This window comes from Pseudopodoces humilis, chromosome 1 (assembly GCF_049639895.1).
Source record: "Pseudopodoces humilis isolate 2021_Gansu_Grassland_sample_001 chromosome 1, ASM4963989v1, whole genome shotgun sequence".
Classification (NCBI taxonomy): Eukaryota; Metazoa; Chordata; class Aves; order Passeriformes; family Paridae; genus Pseudopodoces; species Pseudopodoces humilis.
In genome coordinates this window covers 87,890,979-87,907,757 of record NC_142200.1, presented here as the reverse complement: position 1 = coordinate 87,907,757, position 16,779 = coordinate 87,890,979, and the positions used below count along the sequence as shown (strand labels likewise).

The following is a 16,779-nucleotide window of genomic DNA, read 5'->3' as shown; positions in this document are numbered from 1 at the left end:
TGCCATTTGGCCATATTTGCTTTTATTCCATAGTGTTGGATACATTTCTTTCTTCAAATCCCAGGTCAGGGTCTCATGAGGTGTTAGGTTTGACTGTTACTTTGTGGAAACAGACTCCACTGAGAAAAGGAGGATAAGTGAAGGGCACTGTATTCTTCAGGCAAAGGTCAGCTTGTGGTATTCTGGAGTTGTTAGTCACATGGTGTGAAAATTTTGATTTTTCAGTGTGCCAGAACCAAAAGCTTCATGGTGTATCCAGCCAGGAGGGGAAAACAAGATTCTGATGAGGAATGATTCTGAAAGATCAACTACATCAGCAAAAGATTACTATATAAACCAATCAAGATATCTGCCTGGTAAGGTTAAAAGTCAATACATATGGAAAATACAAGCTGTGCACAATCTACATAAAGTACATTGAAGCTTTAGATTTCTCACTGGATAGTTTTATTTTTCATGACCAGTCAAATTTTCAATTTTTGGACTAAATACCTTTCCCAGAACATATCACAAGTGATGCAGCAGTTCCTCGCTATATAAACATGGCAGGACCTCAATACTGCTTGTACACCATAGAAGTTCACAGGCCCTCTTATGACCAGTAAGATAAAAAATCCTCAGTAATATAAATTCAATGTCTCTTGGATTGCTTGGAATATATTCTGATTAATCTATAAGCCGGTATATGTGAGGACTAAAAAGACTACATATATTTTTTCCATCAGGACTGTAGTGATAGGACTAGGAGTAATGGATTCAAATGGAAAGAGGGGAAATTTAGAAAAGACATACAGAAGAAATTCTTTACTGTGAGGGTGGTGAGGCACTGGAGAGGTTCTCCAGAGGATCTGTGGATGCCCCATCCCTGGCAGTGCTCAGGGCCAGGATGGATGGTTGAGCAACCTGATCTAGTGGAAGGTGTCCCTGCCCATGGCAGGATGATTGGAACCAGGTGATCTTTAAGATCTCTTCCAACCCAAACCATTCTATGATACTGTGGTTTTATATAGTGCATATTTAACAAATTCTGCAGTGTCAGGATGTTTGGGGTTTTCTGAACTTGAGTTCTGATAAACACAGTCCCCTTCCCTGTACAAAGTGTTTAGAAATATTCATCTACTGGCACTGGTAGGAATTCAGACTCACTTCCTTTCCCAAGGCAGTGATATTTCTTTAGAAATAGATATCTTAGTCTAAATCTGAGTGATTTTGTCAGGAAAATAACATGATATTATTTAATTACTGAGAATGAGAATGGAAAGGAGAAAGCAAAGAGAATGCTTCTTTTAGTTAGTATTCTGAATATATTCTATAATAAATTTATTTTCTTGGTGTCTCACCTAGTATCTTTTGTTACCATGGTTGTTTGTACAATTACAGTAATCATATCATGACTTCTGTAATCCACATTTGAGAATTTAGGTGGCTCACAGAGGAATTCCCCAATGTCAGGCAGTGTTTTGTTACAACATATGATTAATTTGTCAGGAACTCATTAGGGCAGTGATGACTTCTGAATATGAAATCAGTTCTTGAATGTTAAATAGGATACTCAGAGACTCAATAGTTTAAGTCCAAAAGAAAAGAAAAATATAAAGAGCAAGGAAATTCCTTATCTACAGGTAACACAAATGGAAGAGTTATCTTTATTTCTTTTCTTTTATTAAGCACAATTGCAATATCTCCATGTTTTTCAATAAAAAAGGCATAGATGTAAAATATAATTAATGTCAACATTTAAGGGAATATTAGGTCCAAGGAACTTAGTTGTTATTTACCCATACTACTTTAGTCCTGCAACCACTAGATCTGGGAGCTACTTTCATGTGTTATAATCCCATTAACTCTCGTAATGCTTGTAACATGCTGAATTAACAAGAACCTTTGTCCTACTTTTTAACTTAACCCTTGAAGGAATAGTATATTTTCAGCCTTGGGAACCCCAGTTTTTGATAGGTATTTTTGATTTGTGTGTTCCTTTTTTGACAGACAAAAATACCAATTATGAGATTATGGTTTTATAGAAACCAAGCACCTATACTAAAAAGTCTTTTCAAAGTTTTCTTGTCACTGGTTTTCATGGTTCGGCTTAAAAATCTAATCAGTGGACATCATTAATTTACATTAATGGTGTTTATCATTATAAGACAAATGATTCAGCGTTAGTTTTCTGTTCTAGAAATGTCATTTATTGGTTGAATTAAGTTTGAAATTTGGTATTTATAGCATTTTCCCTCATTTGTTCCCTAAGGTGTAAACCCTAAGAGCGTCTCTTTATCAGCAGCCAATAAAGAAGGATCACATGGAACCTGGAACAACCAGTTGTTTGCTAAATCACTGACAAATGTTGGGGGAGGATTGACTTACAGCAGAAATACTGCAGGTAAAAGCGTAATTGAAAATGGTCACATTATATCTCTTCATACTTTAATTAATTTAGTTAAGACTATCTGATTTAACTTATGTAGTTTAGCTTAGATTCTAGGCTCTTTTTTTTTCTCTTGTTTTAGTGAAAGACTCTTAAAAAAACAACTTTTTCATATGTGATATAGTGGATTTTACTTTCAGAAAATTTCAGAACCAGCTCCTATTTATAAAATTCTGTCAAGATAAATTTTGTATATAATCCACTGAGACCATTATTTTACTGTATTTAAGCAAGTAGTTTGGCCTCATTACTGCCTGCTCCCTATGCAATGGAACACTATCAAATAGCAGTCTGACCTATGAAAACAAAAGGGTGGATGGTGGAAGTGCTGCCTAATATTTTAGACATATCTTTTATCAGTTTACTGGCCTTGACCTAAGTCCTTTGCTGCAAGAAAAGTCCCCTTATTTCCAGGAAGAAACTTCGGGTGAGACTATGTTTTGTGAAGAACACTGTTAGCAGCATTCTGTAGTGTGAAGTCCAACACTAGTTAAACACTTTATCTAAGATTTCCCTAAGGAAAGCATCAGATTCCAGACTGAAATCTGCCTTCTCACCACCAGGTCCTATACCTCAGGCACACTGTCCCTGTTATGGGAGGTAACAATTGTTAACAATTCTGCGGCCATTGTCCAGCTAGCACAAGTCACTCTCCAAATACTTTAGTGCAAATAAACCACCCAGCTTTATATGCTTGTACAGCAAGAACTTCAGAAGGTTTGTTTACATGCAGATGCTGCATTCCTTTTTCCTAGAACTTTACTAGCCATTCTGCAATGTCAACAAATCTGATTTTCTCCTCTGAAAGTCAGGCAACCTGAAGTTCATCTGAACTAACGTGCAAGATTTTAGAATGTGAAAAGACAACAGTACCTACTGGACTTTTTTGTGGAATATAAGAGGTTTTTTAAAGCAATCATCTTGTATATCTCTTTTGTATTCTGAAATAGAGTATCTGTGTGCCTCCGAAGTAAGTTATTTATAAAAAATCTTGCAAGGGAATTGGGCACAGAAAAGCAGATAGCTGCTTCCAAAAGTTTTCATCAATAAGCTGGACATCTACCTACTGAACTGCACTGAAGATAAAATTAGGATGAATGCTAATGGTAGAAATCCTGCACTTGCCTTACTACCAAGAATTTAAAGAAAAAACACACTAAATCTGATTATTTTTTCATTGAAAACATTTGTTATTATTTCCATCAGTATCTTAAATTGCGTGTGATGTTTCATATCACAACAACAGGGGAGACAGCAACATTTAAGACACACGTGAAGGATAGATGGATCGCAGAAATACAATACGTGTAAACTATATCTTTTTTCATATTGACAATCTGAAAGTTGACACTGCTGTGTTTAAATAACTATGTATCGTTTATTTAAGTGGGCTTTTTTTTCATCAGCCACAACATTGCTCCAAGACAAAATAAGATAAGAGCAAATAGTTTAAAATGTTTTATTTATGAAAGATTGTAAGTTTATGATCAGTCAACTTTGAAGATATGGCCAAGTCCTTAAAATTGTAAATGGAACGTAATTGCATTGTTAGTAAATCATATTGTTAGTCCATAGTTAGAATGGACCTTGTAAAGTAACCTCTTGGAGTAACATCTGCTTAAGAAAACAAGGATAAGACATTATAGTTTCTAATTCACTCTTGCTTGCTTTTTTCCCTCCTCATTTCTCTTACATCACCTAAATTGGTTCTTCATACCTTCTTCTAAAGTTCTGTCCTTCCATCTTTTTCTTCCTTTAATTTTCCTTGTCTACAGATGAGAACTTAATTATACCTATTGAAAAGCTAACATGCAAAGAAAGGTTGAATGAAAAATTAGAAGATCCAAAAGGTAATTTATAGCAATTATAGCCTGGTTCTCTGTATATTTCCTATTTATGTTTCACAGTTTCTTGTAAAAAAATTACACTTATAATGCAGGTTCCTGATGATTGTATGCTGCCATTTTCATTTGCAATCTGTTTTGTCAAACCTTGCTTTCTTCATTATGGCTTCTTCTGGATTGTTGGAACTTACTGTGCTCTAAAAGGCAGAAAATATTTTATTACCCTAATCATAACCCACAGCAGGTCACTGGATAATGGTGAGGAAGTGATCCTAAAGCAGCATGTGCATGTCCCCTCAGGGATGGCTTGTTTGTGACAGTACTCAGGACTTGCACCTTTCCCTGAATTTGGGTTTTCTACCCTTTGCACTGATCTTAGAGTGCTGTGCTTGCTCAGGTTTTGGTGGAGCTACCTTAGAGTAAAAGGGAGGAAACTCAGGATTCCAGGCTGCCTAGGTTGTACCTTATAGTTCCACTACTCCTAAATTATCACAGAGGTCTGGGATTTTTGTGTGAAGAGGAACATTACCTGACTGCCCAAAGGCCAAAGATTTAGGAGACGGAAAAACTGTCAAAGCAGATACTGTATTTTTTTGTAACAACCACTGAATCACACTTGATAATGGTCAAAATGAACTACTGTGTATAGCCTTCTACTTCACAAATTTAATACTACTGAACACAGGACCTTACTGCCAGAGAAAAGCATTTCTCTCAGGACATTGTGCCAGCACAGTCTTAACGCTGTCCCAAGTGATGACAGACATGAAGACAGTAAGGAATTTTCTTGGATCAGGGAGTAAGTATTGGAACAGACTGCTCTTCCACTGGACACTAATTTCAGTACTAATTTTTTACATGCTCACTGTTTCCCAGCTTCCAAATGAAGATGGTTATGTCAGCCTTCCCAGGGTAGCGCTACTTTAAAGATCTGGACCAAAACTAGGCACAAACAGAATTATAAACCAGGGTTAAAGAGAGAGGGTAATTGGGTCTTTTATGGCAGGCCTTCAACTGTGGGAACTGTGAAAGTCTACTTCAAGTGGTGCACCACTTTCCACAGGAGACATTGGAGTCCATTCTTTTCCATAGATTTAGGCCAAACATGTTGAGCACAAGAGTAGTACTGAGCACTAGTTAAACCAGCTTCTGCTAAAGCAAGAAGATGTAAACAAAGGCAAAGATCCTGCATTTCTCTGCAACTCAGTGTAAACCTTTCTATGTGGTCTTAAGTTTAGTGGAAGTAATGAAATGTTCATCCTGCTCTTTGTCTTTATTCCTGCTGAAATTCTGTCTGCTAAGTGCTGAGAAGGGTCCAGCTAATATACAAAGCAAAATATGAATTCAATGAAAGAATGTTTGTTTTTCAAGAGATGAGCACTAGGGAGTTTTTAAAGAACACTCATACTTGGTACTCTTGTGATACTGCACATAAAATTTGAAGTGATTATAAAAAGTAGGCAGAGTTTTCTGAATGCAGCTGAAAATCCTAAAATCCTGTAATGTCAACAGGAAATCCTGGCTTTGTAAGTAGTGGTGCTTACAACCCATCGGGACTATACACCTCTTCCTTCCGTAAAAAAGAAGTTGGATCAGCTGGACAACGGATACAGCTAGCACCTCTTGGTGCACCTGTATCAGGTAAGAAATATTATTTTAATACTCATATCCAGGACAAAGAGAAATGTTCATTTTCCATGCTTTCCTAAGAGATGTATTAGCCCTTGGTAAGGTTTTCCTCAAGTTTTGTAAATAAAATTGTAAGGCATAAATTCTTCTTAATACAAAGGAACTGCATGTAGGTGCCTAGAGGCTGTCCTGATAGAGAAACTACTGCTACTAATATTTGTTAGTTAAAAGGGAAAATAATTGCAAAAGGTGCAAAGAAGATTTGGACCATTTGTTAAACTACTGTTCAATAGTGGTGATGGGCTAAGCAGAATTGTAAAAACATGTAACTCCACACCTCTGTAGTAAATGGTCATGTAGTTGGGACTCAATTCATTTGTTAAAAACAACATGAAATCTGTTCTAAATGTGTTACCTTGGATCCTCTGCAGTGTTGGAGACATTCTGAGCACCTTCTTCATTGTCATGTTTCTGATTCAGAAAAGATGAACAGAAATGTTCAGGATGCAGGAGAAACTGCTTTGTGAGTGAAGATTTAGAGATGTTGTCTACACCCAGCAACCCATTTCTCTAGTTACTTCAGAGGAAATAGCAAGGCCCTAAACCAATGGTGAATTGTTTAACCAAAGGGTCCAGGGCAGACCAAAATGATATGATCCTGCTTAATAATGTTGTCTTTTTGCTGATGTGCTCCTTTGAGTTACCTGTTCTCCTTAAGAACTTGCAAGTGGCTTTAGAGAACTGGAGCAGGAGGGAAGGAAGGAGATGGAACACACACACATACACATATACATATATATATTATGCTTAGATGTCTGCACTTATGTGTGTGACATGATCAGAAGCCCACCAAGGAAGGCTGAAGCTGCTCTTCATTATCTTATTGATTCACTGCTGAAACACAACTGCCAGAGTTGATTTGTCACAATGCATGGATCAGGAAGTTCACAGGAGGACAAAATCTGCAATTTTCTCTAGACCGCTGTAAATAGTGGGGGAAAAACCAAAGGAATCACATGTGGTGTTCCAAAGAAACAAAATTTACTGTTAATCTGTAATTAGAAATGGAATATGTGTAGTAGAAGTCAGGGTGACAGATGGAGGTCAACTAGGATACTCTGCCATGTCCTGGAGAAGAACAAGAATCCTATTGCTTTAACTGCTTTATATTTAGCTTAAAGTCTTCAGAGTTATATGGGAAGAGAAATAAGACAAAGCAAATGGCAGGTTTTATCTCCTAGATGTCACTATTTGAACATTAACATTTTTGGTGACCCTTTGCTTTATATTATCCAAAATGTAGTAAGTTATGCTCTCAATTGATTTTGCTCTTTTAATTTTTTCTGTTATTTTTTTTTTCATGTCATAATTTAAATAATTTAATGTAGTACACAAGATCCATTTTTCTGAGGAAAATACCAGGAAAAGTGACCTTTATTGCCAAGATAGTGTTGGCTGGAATCATACTTGCTGATGAAAGATAGGGAATGCCAGCCTATAATAAAAAAAAAACAGTTTTCAAAGAGGTGGAGACCTAATCCCCAGTTTCAGCTCCTTGATGTTCCCCCCTTTTAAATGTCTTGATCTGCACAAGTTCAATCCACTGCTGAAAAATGCTACCAAAACCAGGTGGTTTTCTGCAAGAAACAGAATGATACCTAGGCACCAAAAAACCCATTCAATTTAAATTTTTCATTTTGTTTAAGGAAAGTAGCAACTACCTGAAATGTCAGAAGGGGAAATCTGAATAGGAAGGCCAGGAATACAATAGTGCACTACTTGCTAGTGTCTGAAATCAGGTGGGTGCCGATATTAAGAGAGAAAAAAAAGCCTTCAAACTTGGAATAAATCCTATGAAATCAATGGAAAAATGGGAAATGAGCAAAGACTTGCCACCAATTACAGCAGGAGTTCTGAGCTAAGCAAGAGAGGAATAAAAGGCATAAAAATCTCAAAAGGAACAATAGGGGGTCTTCAGAAGCTGTCTTTCAGTCTAAGCTGTCTGAATCTTAGTTTTATCAATGTTATAATGACATGTTTTTTTCAATATTTGAGATAGAAGAAAGAACACTTTCATACTGTAGCAGTTTTGTGATAGGAGAAACAGAGTTGTAGGCATTTGCACCAGTTTTTCCACTGAATCTAATTCTCAGTGTTTTCTTGAGGGATTGCTGCAAAACAATTATTCAGTAGGTGAGAATAATACACAAACTATTGGAAAAAAAATAATGTTATCTGAAAACAATCACAGACAGCATGGTCTCAGGTACATGGTGTGATTCTTGGGGCTGTCCTGTGTGGAGCAGGAGTTGGACTCTACAGTCCTTGTGGGTCCCTTCCAACTCAGGGTGTTTTATGACCTATGGGAGACCAAAGCACACCCTGCTACATTAGCATCCTTGAGTACCATGTCATCTGTAAGCTCCCATTCTTTTCTCTGTAGAGGAGTAAAGTACCTTGTTAGTGATAATTAATTCTGAGTTCTTGTTCCTTTCAGATTATTCCTGGAAAAACAAAGCTGCTCGTCCTCCATTACCAGGTCCTACTTTCAATGCAGCAGCAAAAAACATGAATATCTTAACTCGCCCCCCAGCAATTCAGCGAGTACATGGGAGAACAGACTGGGTGGCCAAATATGGAGGGAACAGATAGAAAATACCACCCTGTGTGGATATTACATGCTCTGTCTTCAGTTCTCCTGCACTTGGAAACCTGAAAAGCCTATTTGCTCCAGCTTTTCCTAAGACTACGCAATAGTAGAGAAGAAAAAAAAGACTGTATTCTATTTCCTGTATAGCACATATAATACCACGTAAAATACTGGCTGTAAAGTAGGATGCAATGAAGTATTGTACAACACATATTGCCAAAACTGAGAAGTAGATTTCACCTGATGTTTTCTGTAGATAGATCTCCTGTTCTTGCACTCTTGGGAACAACTAGGGTTAGGGTTGTTCATCCAGTGCAACATCTGCTGCTGGGATGTGCTTGAAGCACACAAGCAGCACGAAGAAGGGCTGAAGCAGAGCAGCACCAGGCTTCCAGGTGTCAGGCTGCTTCCTTAGCAGGGAGATGAGAGTGAAAGCACAGATCTGGCTTTGTGAAGAACATCAGTCTCCTGCAAGGACTGCAGCACTCACTTGTAACTAAGAGCTACTCAGGGTCTGTAAGGTGCAAATATTCATGTAACAATGAGAACTGAAACCCTTGTGGTCGGATCCAGGCAGTCCACTGATCGATACTACACAAGGAAGGCCTAGAAATCTGGCCAATAGAGGGCTGTAGAATGATACAGCAATATTGGAAAATAGCTAAACAAGTACTGAATACTACTTACCAGGCTGTGAAGTGAAGCCTAACAATCAGATTCTGCTGTTTTAATTAACTTATTGCCATTTTTGGTCAAAGATCTGCAGAGATTTATCTCTTTCCTGTCAAGGGAGTGTCACAGTGACCTTTTAAAGAGCTTAAATCACTGCAGTCTGTCATTCATTTTAAGGGTGAGTTAGCCAAAAATGCCTAAATTATCACTAAATTTACTCACATTCTTGTTCCTACGTGTCTTTATTGGGTGATCAGACTAAACTACAGAGTTTGAATAGGCTACATGAGGAAGAATATTGGTCTGTTATTCAAAGATACTGCTTTCTGTTTTAGATATTAAAGGCCAACTTAGGTACCTGAAAAAACAGACAAAACTTGAATAATTCACTATGTCACTGTTTATATATTCATTCAGTACTTTCCCCAGCTTTTATGCTAATTTTTATAATAATATTGCTCAAAGGACTTTGCAATGTATGTTTGCAATAAGTGTTTATTAGGATGTTGAGCTGAGCTACTTCTGTTAATAACAGCATTTAGAATAAATGCTTTAGACTTTATAGTAACATTAAACTTGCCATTTTAAAGTACAAACTGAGTATGATCTTTGAAGATGTAAAGTTGTTAATGATGACTTCAAGCATTGTAAAAAAAAAATAAAAATTATTTGTATGGCTTTTATAAATGGATATTTTAATTTAAACTCCTGTTGTTGACCCAATGTGTCATAATATATGGGTTAACTTCCTGGAAAACAATTTAATCTAAAACAGTTGTACCAGAAAGTCGAATAATTTGTTAGGAAAATTGCACCTGAAGAAAACACTTTTTTTTAATACTGTAAGAACTATGCAAGGATCGGGCTGTCTGGTTAGCAATGCACTAGAGAGTTTAATTCAATTGCCACTGTCCTAGGATTAAATATTTGTCATTCCCTTAGTACTAAGAGAAGTCTCTCTGCTACTTAAGTGCATCTTAATTTAACTGTAGAACATATCTGTAATTTGCTATAGTAGTGAAGGACACCCTCAGTTTGTAACAGGCATAAGAGCTATGATTTTATATTTAAAACCAAAATAAATTAATCACTTGTCTCTAGTACAAGATATCAATGACAGTTAAAATCACAGCCTGGTCAAGAAATTAACTAACAATGTGCCAATAGCTCATGTCTGTGAGTTACCTTAGAGCAGAAAAATAAACAGGTACCTTTTATTTATTATTTATAAACTGTTTATGGCACTAAATATGGTTAGAAGAAACATGCTGTCCTTGTCACATGCTAATGAACCTTGAAAGGGCTTTAACATCAGTCTTTACTTGTCCACAAGCAAAGCATGACAAATGTTGTATAATTCTTGTTGCAAACAGCAAGAAAAGGCTAACAGGCTTTGTAAAGTAATTTAATTCTGATTCATTGGTACACAATAGACTGCTAGTGCAGAAATGCTTAAAAAAGTTATTGTATGCTAATAAAATTGAAAAGGGATAAAAAGTATGTAAGGCTAAGATTCTTCTCTTGTCCCTTTGCCTGTATTACTGCTGTTTATCCTGAGCATGAGCATTCTACCACAAGTTCTAAGTGACTTCTACCAGCAGTTCTCAGTTCAACCTGTTGCTTTCCAAAGCTCAGGCAACAGCACCACAGGTTCATACTTTGATCTAAACGTTTAAAAGCTTACCAGTCCAGTTTTCTGCTTTCTGTTGTCTTTAGACTGTTAAAGACAACTGCAATTCAAATTCACAAGCTTCCTGATTTGAGGCCAGCATTATACAATTACAAAACTGCTGGGTCATGGCTGTTCTCAGTTTATTGCAGGAGATGCATTTATGTTTGCATCTTACTCCTATAGAAGAAAACTGCTTCAACAGTAATATCAAGAGGCAACCCCCCCACCCCCCCATAACACAGTTTAAAGAGAAGTGTCTTAAATGCTAATGTCAGGCTTACTAACTTCTTCAAATTAGAACAAAGGTGTGCAGACACCTGCCCACCAATGGTGGGTCCTGGACTGGAATTAGGCACTTAAAAGGGTGGCATATTAACAAACCATCTGCTGGTCTGCACAGCCTTTATTTCTATGCAGGAAGGTAGGAGAGAAATGTAAATACAGGTGAACGCCTGAAGCTGAACTCTGCAGGGTGATGAATAAGGGCTCTTAAGAAGATGCTCTGAGCACAGTTCTCCATCCAGATCTGTCTGTGCTCAAGCCAGCTCTGACCCAAGCTGTCTGGCCTGGGACCAGGTGCTGAGACTCTTGCTGGAGCTGCACCTGTTCCTGGCCACATCCCTGCAGATCCGGAACCCCATCTGACTGACCTGGCATCCTGGCTTGACCTCAGCCCTGCCTCATCCCTGCGACTTGCCTGGCAAACCACTGCCCTGCTGGCTGTGGCCACTGGGCCGCCTCCTGCTCACGCAGCACAAGGTCACTGCCCTGCCTGTTCTGCTGTGACAAGGGAGCAGGAAGGAAAACCACAGGCTGTGACCCTCCTGCCAAGGTACACTACCCTGATACTCAGGGAGTTCTGAGCAACTCCAGAATCTCAGCAATCTAATGGACCAGCCCTCTTGCTTCCATCTCTCTCAGCACCAGGCACCAAAGAAAAAAGGTTGAAGAAATCAAAGCTCAGGGTCTGAATAAAAAGGGACGTAAGTTAAATGAGGCCAGAAAAAGGATACCTTACCTTCCATGTGTATCTTCCAGGATATTTCTCTATGAAAGGTTTATATTTAGAATGATTTCAGGCATTAAGAGAATCAGCTGAGGACAAAGACTGATCAAATAAGCCCTTTGGTCTTTAAATACACTTTCATACAGTATGTTCTAAATCTAAAATAGATTATGCCCTCAGGAAAAAAAAAAACAAACCAAAACAAAAAAACAACCAACCAAAAAACCCCATGCAAATAAAAGACCCCAAACTAAAAAACTTTAATATAATATTTGTCTGAATATGTGGTCTGTATGCTTTTGTGCTCTCCACCTCCCTCCCAGTTCAGATTTTTATATTTACAAGTTACTGTTCTAGGAATAGAACAGATAATTTACACAATTCATGTTCACAAATAGATCCTGACACCCTGCAGGAAAGGCACCAAACATCAATCCAGAGATGAACAATTAGAGACAAAATAAGCTGTGCAGAACATGAAAGTTTGCAATAATAATTTATTACTTTATTTAAAATAACATTTTAATAAAGCTGTGCCTACAATTCAGCATTACCTAATAAAGCATATTTTTGATTGATGAGTAGTAATCTGTAAAAGTGAAATGAATGACATATAGCTGAGCTTACAGGTGATTGCAAGGCATGGGTATGCATTTATTGCATTACAGCAGAGCCTTGACAGCTGGCTCTGTGATTGTGTTTTGTGGGACCAGGTTCCAACACGCAGTGCTGGGAGAACAAACTCCCTGACTGACAAACACTGTGAATGGACAAACTGGCATGGAAAGGGAGATGGAACATCATAAGCACGTTTATTGCATTAATTACTCAGTTTAATTAACTAATTAGTGACAAATTGGCAACTCCTCTCCCCTGGTTTTAGAGGTATACAGGATTTTAGAAGGACAAGTTAGATGTGCATTTAAGCTTCAATCCTGCAACTATCTGAATGCAAGGGCCAGGAGGTCTTTGCTGACACTAAGTTGCAGGGCCAGAAGCTAAACTAATGCTATATTCTATTTTCTTGCTTTCAGTGCAGAAAATGTTAAGACAAATACAAGGGCTCTCTATGTCGGTCCTTTAAAAACACAACCCACGTGCATTAGGATATGAAAAATACAACGCACAGGTAGCAGTGTCTTTTCCACTTATGTGCAGCACATTTCAGCAGTTGCATTCTTGGGCTTCTCAGTCATGTGTCTTCAAGTCACTTGATGCAGATTTATGGCTTAATAGGTTTTTTCCATCATCTGCAATCCAAGCCGTCCAACCATCAGTAAACTGTGGAACAGAACAGTTGTTATAAAAAGAGGGAGGTGGAGGCAAAAATCCCATAAAGAACAAGAAGGAAGAAAACGTTGACATCATTTAATTCAGCTGAATGCCACCACAAGATTTCATTTTTCACAGAATTTGCCATGTAACATTTTTAAAACAATATAATCCACAAAGAAGTTAAATAATTGTTTATTCAATAACACAGACAAGAACGAAGGACAGCTGGTTACCTGGCACCGGCAATTATCCCGGGCATTGCCTTTTTGGAGTTGTAAAACCTCATTCCCATAACAACAGACAAGGTGCCGGACGCCGCTGTTGAAAAGAAGCTCAGTCAGAACCATTTGACACAGAAATGCCAGCTCAGCATTGCCACAGCTGGACACTGAGTAGTACCAACTAAACAGATCTACAGGAACAGAAAGGAATGCCTCCCTCTCTGAGTAAACAGCTGTATTTTCTTCAGCATCAAAGCTGTCATTACAAGCTTCTCAGCAGCTTTGGTAAGCACACTCCACTGCTCAGCCAAAGCGAGATCTCACCTGGGTTGAGACCACAGTCTGATCACCCATAAACTCTAATCCTCTGAACAGGTCACTAGCTCTCCCTGAATGATTCCCTGAAACACAGGCAGGCTCAAAACTGCCAGAAAGCTGGAATGGTGATAGTATTCACTATGTAGGAGTTAAGTATTATTTACACTTCCCATTTCTCCATGATATTCTGAACTGGAAAGTGGCACTAAATACTACAACTGGAAAGAAAACAACCCCACTTGAAACTTTGATTAGAAAACAGAAAGCAGTCCAAAGGATCCAACTGAAAGAGCAATTAACATCTTAGACATTACTCCAAATTAATTTATCTCTAAATGTGAAACATGAAATTCACAGGGCGTTGTTTCTTTGAAGAAGAGAGGAAAGTTAAAGTGCTGTATACCTTTTTCCAAGGCCTTAAGTTTTTTTACATCAGACAGGGTAAAAGGTAACCTCTGTCAAGGTTCTATTTCTGCATTTCTACCCCAATGTACTGGGACCAACTTACAGCTCCTCTGCAGGAGCCAAAGCTGCACATCATGAGGAGGGAGAGAGGGAGGGCTGTACTAGACTGAAACATCACTCCTTTCAAGAGGTCCATTTGAAAGCACTCCATCACGTATCACACACTATATCACCACATCAGGATATACAAAAGCTGCTCGTCCCTCTTCCATGACACTGCCTAAAAACCCATGCCAGAGATGCAAAGCCATTCCCATAGCATGCCAAAGTGGAAGGACAGTTCACAAATGGAAATTATGCTTTATATTGAGCTGCACTTTACATTTCATTCCTTACTGATGAGGTTAGTCCTCTATGGTGGCTTCATAGAACCTTTCAGCACATTAATCCTTTTGGTTTAAAATAGTCTTAAATCACTGTAAAGCTATAGTATCAGAGCACTAGTAACACTATGGAGTAGTTACAGAACTAGCAGGATCCTCAAGAAGTCATCTAGGACGCCCTAGTGCCTAAAGGCACAATCAGTTCCTGATAGTGGTTTAACCAGGTATTACACTCCTGCAGCAAAGGAGCTCCCTGAGGTTCATCTGAGTGCTTCATAATACTTTCCACATCAAAGTGATGTGATTTCATCCTTCTCCTTCCCCTGAAGAACTGCAAGCTTAAAACCCACAACTTCTTCTAAGTTCTACTGTAAGCAAGCAGAACTGTCCCTTTTACATACTGTTTCTTCCAGAGTGTTTGATGCATTGGAACACGTACTGCTCCTCTGAGATGCTTGTGCAAAGCAAGGTTCCATAAGGCCACATACCACCTGTCACAGTGCCGTCACTACTGCAAAAATAGTGCTTATTCCACCACCACGGGCTAAAAACGCTGCTTCACAACCAAAAATTTTCCATGTGTTTCCTGCACCTCATGTGCTGGTGTAACACGTTATCTGATCTGGCGTAGGAGACAGGTATTTCTCATCAGCTCTGGATTCAAGCAGGACAATCCAGGTCTTCTATCCAGGTATCGTGCCCAAATACAGGAGGTCCTGCCACCACTTACAACATTTGTATAGGTAAAAGGGCACAGGGCAGCTGAAACATGCTAGAAAAGGAAGGCTACTGTTCCCATCGCTTCCACTAACCCTCAGTACTCGGCTGCCGAGCAAACTTACCGAGGGAAAGCCACACGTTCTTTGGATCTTTGGACTGCTGGTATGCACCGAGTCCCGCTAAGCCGCCAAAGAGAAGACCGGCAGCTAGAGAAGGGACGCTGCCTTGAATAAAAATATAAATCAGTCAGCGGAAGAACGCGCACAGAGTCAGCCTGCACATCAAACGAAAGCACTTTGTGAGTTTCCCGTTCTAGTAAATCCACAAGACCAGTCCAGCCAAAGCATTAGGGGTTAAGTTGAGGGGTTTGGGGAGTTTTTTTCAGACACTCTGCAGTCCTCCGCGAGGAGGTGGCAACAAGGACTTAGCGGGACCCGCGGGGTCACCGCCGGCCCGGCAGCGGGGAGGAGCGGAGGGGAGCTGAGGGGAGCTGAGCGGAGCTGCCTGCGGGCACGACCGGGACAGCCCCGGCCACCAGCACCCACCTGCCTTGGCGTAGCCCACGACACCGCCAGTCGCCACCAGCGCCGCGTAGCCGAAGCCCAGCCAGTCGTACTCCATCTGCGGGCAGCCGCGGAGAGCCGCGCAGCGCAGCGCCGACCTTGGGCCGCCCTCCCTCCGGCCCTCCCCGCCCGGCCCCCGGTGCCGCCTCCCGGAGGTCCCGCCCGGCCCCCGGTGCCGCCTCCCAGAGGTTCCGCCCGCCGCCCCTGACGGCGCTCGGGGAGGGACCGCAGCGGCGGCAGCGCGGTGGCGGAGCTGGCTCGGCTCCGGGATGATCTGCTTAATTGGTTTGCCATCAGTAGCACAGTTGGAAAGTCAGAAATGAAGCAGGAAACACCCATCTCCCCTTTTCTTCCCAGGCTCGACATCACCCCGCACTGGCAGGGGGTGGGAAGTGGAGGCTGCGGTCGGTCCATAGCGCCTCTTGGGCGCTGCTGCTGCTCCCTCCTCGCACCCTTGCCGTGCCCGAGCGTGGGGTCCCTCCCACGGGAGACAGTCCTGCACAAAGTGCCACAGCGTAGGCCCTTCCGCGGGGTGCCGTCCTTGGGCCAGGCTGCTCCAGTGTGGATGCTCTGCGTGGTCACAAGTCCTGCCAGCACACTTGCTCCAGGGTGGGCTCCTCTCTCCGCGGGCCGCAGCTTCCTCTGGGGCACGTCCACTACTCCAGTGTGGGGCCCTCTGTGGGCCGCAGGTGGGTCTCTGCTCCGTGGGCTGGAGGGACTTCACCCACCTCACCGTGGGCTGCACCACGGGCTGCCGGGGAATCTCCGCTCTTGGCCTGGAACACCTCCTGTCCCTCTTCTTCACTGACCTTGCTGTCTGCAGGGGTGTTCCTCCCTAAAGGCTCTCATTCCTCTCTCCAGCTGCTGATGCTGCTGTGCAGCAAGTACTTCCTGCTTCTTAAATACATTATCGCAGAGGTGCCACCCGTGTTGTCATGAGTTCAGCCATGGCCAGCAGCGGGTCTGTCCTGGAGCTGGCTGACTCTGCCCAAC

At 40.6% G+C, this 16,779-nt stretch overlaps 2 protein-coding genes across 5 annotated transcripts in view; one reads left to right on the top strand and one right to left on the bottom strand.

Annotated features, from left to right (window-relative positions):
• MAK (male germ cell associated kinase) overlaps positions 1 to 10,605 on the top strand; it is a 30,591-nt gene extending 19,986 nt beyond the window's left edge. For 2 of the 4 annotated variants that reach the window (XM_088054280.1, XM_088054286.1), the window contains exons 11-15: positions 226 to 356; positions 2,252 to 2,383; positions 4,204 to 4,278; positions 5,785 to 5,913; positions 8,399 to 10,605. In XM_088054280.1, the coding sequence (XP_087910406.1) occupies positions 226 to 356; positions 2,252 to 2,383; positions 4,204 to 4,278; positions 5,785 to 5,913; positions 8,399 to 8,553 (622 nt within the window). In that variant the 3' untranslated portion in view covers positions 8,554 to 10,605. Of the gene's footprint in view, positions 1 to 225; positions 357 to 2,251; positions 2,384 to 4,203; positions 4,279 to 5,784; positions 5,914 to 7,607; positions 7,701 to 8,398 lie in introns of all 4 variants that reach the window. The other 2 variants (XR_015772390.1, XM_088054288.1) reach the window with 2 other exon arrangements.
• Positions 10,606 to 12,380: 1,775 nt separating this feature from the next.
• Positions 12,381 to 15,920, bottom strand: LOC102107180 (transmembrane protein 14C). Its single transcript, XM_005525297.3, has 4 exons — positions 15,769 to 15,920; positions 15,346 to 15,447; positions 13,410 to 13,494; positions 12,381 to 13,182 (listed from the first exon to the last, which is right to left on the bottom strand). Exons 1-4 carry the CDS (start codon positions 15,842 to 15,844, stop codon positions 13,131 to 13,133), a joined length of 315 nt encoding a protein of 104 aa, XP_005525354.1. The 5' UTR covers positions 15,845 to 15,920; the 3' UTR covers positions 12,381 to 13,130.
• Positions 15,921 to 16,779: the final 859 nt, after the last annotated feature.

What these genes read in the sequence shown, in the direction of transcription:
- LOC102107180 (XM_005525297.3), bottom strand. Translation starts at nt 15,844, where the DNA reads ATGGAGTACGACTGGCTGGGCTTCGGCTACGCGGCGCTGGTGGCGACT. An exon ending in CGTGGGCTACGCCAAGGCAG is followed by an intron (nt 15,448 to 15,768) that starts GTGGGTGCTGGT and finishes TTTTTATTCAAG; the next exon opens with GCAGCGTCCCTTCTCTAGCT. An exon ending in GGGATAATTGCCGGTGCCAG is followed by an intron (nt 13,183 to 13,409) that starts GTAACCAGCTGT and finishes TCTGTTCCACAG; the next exon opens with TTTACTGATGGTTGGACGGC.